The sequence below is a fragment of the Camelina sativa genome, chromosome 10 (assembly GCF_000633955.1).
Source record: "Camelina sativa cultivar DH55 chromosome 10, Cs, whole genome shotgun sequence".
NCBI lineage: Eukaryota > Viridiplantae > Streptophyta > Magnoliopsida > Brassicales > Brassicaceae > Camelina > Camelina sativa.
Window position 1 is genome coordinate 23,632,328 of NC_025694.1, and position 4,211 is coordinate 23,636,538.

Below are 4,211 nucleotides of genomic sequence, written 5' to 3' on the forward strand. Positions count from 1 at the left end.
GGTTTAGGTCTTGAGCATGTTCTTCCTGCGGTTATAGAACGTATACCTCCTCCTCCTGGGATTAGTGATTCGCCTCTACGGATGCTTTTGTTTGATTCCTTTTTTAATGAGTATAAAGGTGTCATTTGCTATGTTTCTGTTGTTGATGGAATGTTGAGTAAAGGGGATAAGGTTTCGTTTGCTGCATCGGGTCAGTCTTATGAAGTTTTAGATGTAGGGATTATGCATCCTGAACTTACTTCTACAGGAATGCTTTTGACTGGACAAGTTGGTTATATAGTTACCGGTATGCGAACTACAAAAGAGGCACGTATTGGAGACACAATCTACAGAACGAAAACTACTGTTGAGCCTCTTCCAGGTAACTTTTCTTTTTGTAGTCTCCTGTGCAGCTCCTAAGATCTTTTGTAATTAAGAATAGATGAGTTTTTGGAAGAGATAACTTCATTTTTTTCGTTTTGAGAATCTTTTTTTGTCGCTGACTGAGGGGTTAATCCTTTGGAATATAGGTTTCAAGCCGGTGAGGCATATGGTGTTCTCAGGCGTGTATCCTGCTGATGGATCTGATTTTGAAGCACTTAGTCATGCCATTGAGAAACTGACATGCAACGATGCAAGTGTATCAGTGGCTAAGGAAACAAGTACAGCTCTTGGAATGGGATTTAGATGTGGTTTCCTCGGTTTGCTTCACATGGATGTATTTCATCAACGACTTGAGCAAGAATATGGTACTCAAGTAATCTCCACAATCCCTACTGTTCCTTACACCTTCGAATACTCAGATGGAACTAAGTTACAAGTGCAGAATCCAGCTGCCTTACCCTCAAACCCTAAATACCGAGTCACAGCTTCTTGGGAGCCAACGGTAATCGCCACAATCATCCTACCAAGTGAGTACGTAGGAGCTGTTATCAACCTCTGCTCTGATCGAAGAGGTCAGCAACTAGAATATACGTTTATAGACGCACAACGGGTTTTCTTGAAGTACCAGTTACCTTTAAGGGAAATTGTTGTGGATTTCTACGATGAATTGAAAAGCATAACGTCAGGTTATGCATCTTTTGACTACGAGGATGCAGAGTACCAGGCATCAGATCTGGTGAAGGTCGATATCTTGTTGAACGGGCAAGCGGTTGATGCGTTAGCCACTATTGTTCACAAGCTGAAAGCATACCGTGTGGGTAAAGAACTGGTTGAGAAGCTTAAGACGTACATCGAGAGGCAGATGTTTGAAGTGATGATACAAGCCGCTATTGGTTCAAAGATCATAGCAAGAGACACGATCTCGGCGATGAGAAAGAACGTGCTTGCAAAATGTTATGGAGGAGACATAACTCGGAAGAAGAAGCTTCTTGAGAAACAGAAAGAAGGGAAGAAACGTATGAAACGAGTTGGTTCTGTTGATATTCCACATGAAGCCTTTCAACAAATACTCAAAGTCTCCTAGAAGTCTTCAAGAGGAGAAGACAAAACAAGTAGTTTATGAAACTAAAGATTATTTTTTGGGAAATTTATAATGTTCTGTTTCTTTGCTGGAAACTACTGTTTGTAAAAATTGTCAAAGCCGCAAGTTTTGAGGTTCTTACGGTTTAAAACGTTGAGAATATTTTTTTCAGTTTCTCATAATAAAGACATAACCCAAGAATTGCTGAATAAATGTAAAAAGAAACAAAAAAATGGTAGGGGTAGTGAGATCTTTTTGTGAAGCGACCAAAACCTAGTGGTCTTTTTGAAATATTTAAAGTAGAAAAACGAAAAGAGTGGAGATGCGGGGTATCGATCCCCGTACCTCTCGCATGCTAAGCGAGCGCTCTACCATCTGAGCTACATCCCCTTTATGAATAATAAAATGACTTATTTAGTTTTTAACTAAGATCTACTAAATTCGTCGAGTTGTTCCAAAGGATCAAAACGGCGTCTTTTATGTAATCATCTGAGACGCGACATTAGACGACAGCAATTTCTAAGGATCGTTATCTTTGACCAAAAACAGAGACTACAACATTCCGACAAAAGTGTGTGTACTTGTTCTTCTCCGTTACCTAGATACTAGATTTGTCCTTGTGTGTACTTTAAAAGACCTCTTTTTTTTATGCACAACCAAAAATCCAACAGAAGAAATCAAGAAAACACAAAAAGGGAAAAAGAAAAGCATTTTTTTTTTTGTTTTGCTTTGCTTCCATTCTATTTTTTTTTTGTTTTTTCACATTCACTCTTTGATGGTTGGTCCACTATACATCATCGCTGTAACCGTCAAATCCTCTGGCTCTTCTTCCCTCTCCTTCAACCACTCATAACCTTCTTTCTCCTCTTCCGCAACGGCGACTCCATCAACTGAACATTCCAAAAAAAAAACATACAAAAATCTCAAACTACTAAATAGGCAGCCAATGTATATTTTCTATATCTAAGTTTTGTTACTTGATTGGTCTAGTTCATTATTATCAAACTTTCTTGCCTATTCGGGCTAGGTTAAGAATCTAACACAAAGCTTTATAAAAAAGGTTTCTAAAACGGTACCTGAGAAACTGGAGAAAGGAAGATCGAAATAGTAAGTACAATGACGTCCTGCGGGATCAGAGTAAGGAGGACCAAGAACATCAAGAACCGCGCAAGCTGTTTTCGCGGTGAAGCAATGCATATTACCTCCATCCGCTGGATAGAGTATCGAAGTGTCACAAGGTGCAGTAAAATCCAAATCAACTTTCACTTTCGCCAAACGAGTATCCAAACTCGGCTCTACATTGATCCAAAACAACAATAATCAATACACCAATCCTATAACAGACACAAATTCTGGATGATGGTAATATAACTTACGGGGAGAATCAGCAACCCAATCATAGGATTTGATGTGCATTGTACCAAACAAGAGCTTACTAAAAACAGTCATCTCCGGGTGATTGTGAAGAGGGATTACACCAGATGATGGTAAACAGAAAATGCCAATCTTGTTACACACACAAAGCAAAACAAATACGCAAAATAAGAAATTTGAGAAACAAAAAGACTGATTCAAGGTTTCTTTAGGCTATTATATGTACCGAGAAACTATGAGATGCATAGATGTGAAGATACGTCACTAACGGAGATCGACCAGTCACTTTAGATCGAAAATACGGCATCTTAGGACTGACACCAACATCCTCAGGCTTGATTTCATCTGATCAAGTCGCAAAATCATCAGTCAAGTTTCAAACCTTTATAAACTCAAAAACAAAAAAAAAAAGGATCATTGGAATATTACCCAAAACGGCTCGAAGCATCTGAATGTTATCTTGAGAAGGGACGGTTCCAGATTTGGCATTAGCGAAAACTTTCTTACAAGTATCGACAAGTTTCTGAACCGGAGAGATTAGGGTTCTCTTGCTCCGTCGTTGGATCTTCTTCTTACGTGAATTAGAACGACTCTCAGGAGGAATATTCCCATTTGGATTCGTTCTTGAGAGATCTTTCCTTACTCGTCCAGACACAACTGTACCAGTTCCCATTATTAAAAAAAATAAACCCCTATTTTTCTTTACTTCTCTGCCCCGACCAAATCAAAAACAGAACCTTAAGCCAATCTGGAGTTATCGAATACTGTTCGATTTGGGTGTATAGATAAGAGTTTAACAAAATAAAAAAAAGGTAATAAGAGAGGAAAAGAACAGTTTTGGGGAAAAACGAGGAGAAGGTGAGAAATGGATAAAAGAGGATTATTTTGAGGAAGAAGATAGATAGATTCCAAAGAGAAGAAGAGAAACCAGGGGCCATGCTTTTTTTCTGTCTCTCAGTCAGTCAAGAGATCTTTTTTTTTCTATGGGCGGGTTTGTTTCCAACGGCGGGTTTTGTGTTTTGTGTGTTTTTTTTCTTCTTTTAATAATACAATCCCTCTTATTTTAAATTCATCTTTTTAGGAATATTTTGAGTTACAATGAATGGGTCAAATGGGTGTAAAATAGTAAAGTTAGCATGATAAATGTAAGGATAATATAAGGAAACTGGCAAATTATTGAGAGAAATTAAGAAATTAGAAAAATTGGATAATTAATGCTTCTTAAAGATGAAATTTTTAAAAAATGTTTTGAAACAAAAAAAAAAAAAAATGCAGAAACATACTATGATTTTGGAAAACATACGTAAAATAAATAATAATAACGAGAAATATGATAAACAAAACAACTAAAACAGGAATCTCTCCAATCGTCATGTGGTAGTTTCTCGTTATA

At 37.5% G+C, this 4,211-nt stretch overlaps 2 protein-coding genes and 1 non-coding gene across 3 annotated transcripts in view; 1 reads left to right on the forward strand and 2 right to left on the reverse strand.

Moving 5' to 3' along the window:
- LOC104719705 (translation factor GUF1 homolog, mitochondrial-like) overlaps nt 1–1,606 on the forward strand; it is a 3,414-nt gene extending 1,808 nt beyond the window's left edge. The window contains exon 3 of the mRNA XM_010437669.2: nt 510–1,606. Coding sequence (XP_010435971.1) covers nt 510–1,447 — 938 coding nt within the window. The 3' untranslated portion in view covers nt 1,448–1,606. The remainder of the gene's footprint in view (nt 1–509) is intronic.
- TRNAA-AGC lies at nt 1,762–1,834 on the reverse strand. The gene has a single exon. It is a non-coding gene; the product is annotated as a tRNA-Ala (tRNA).
- On the reverse strand, nt 2,067–3,741 carry LOC104719706 (plant cysteine oxidase 2-like). Its single transcript, XM_010437670.2, has 5 exons — nt 3,248–3,741; nt 3,045–3,163; nt 2,821–2,950; nt 2,521–2,739; nt 2,067–2,334 (listed from the first exon to the last, which is right to left on the reverse strand). Exons 1-5 carry the CDS (start codon nt 3,489–3,491, stop codon nt 2,210–2,212), a joined length of 837 nt encoding a protein of 278 aa, XP_010435972.1. The 5' UTR covers nt 3,492–3,741; the 3' UTR covers nt 2,067–2,209.

Bases quoted from the DNA above. Each gene is read 5' to 3' on its own strand.
- LOC104719706 (XM_010437670.2), bottom strand. From the start codon at position 3,491: ATGGGAACTGGTACAGTTGTGTCTGGACGAGTAAGGAAAGATCTCTCA. The intron at 3,164-3,247 runs GTAATATTCCAA...CGACTTGATCAG, and splicing joins GATGCTTCGAGCCGTTTTGG to ATGAAATCAAGCCTGAGGAT. The intron at 2,335-2,520 runs GTACCGTTTTAG...TGGAATGTTCAG, and splicing joins TCCTTTCTCCAGTTTCTCAG to TTGATGGAGTCGCCGTTGCG.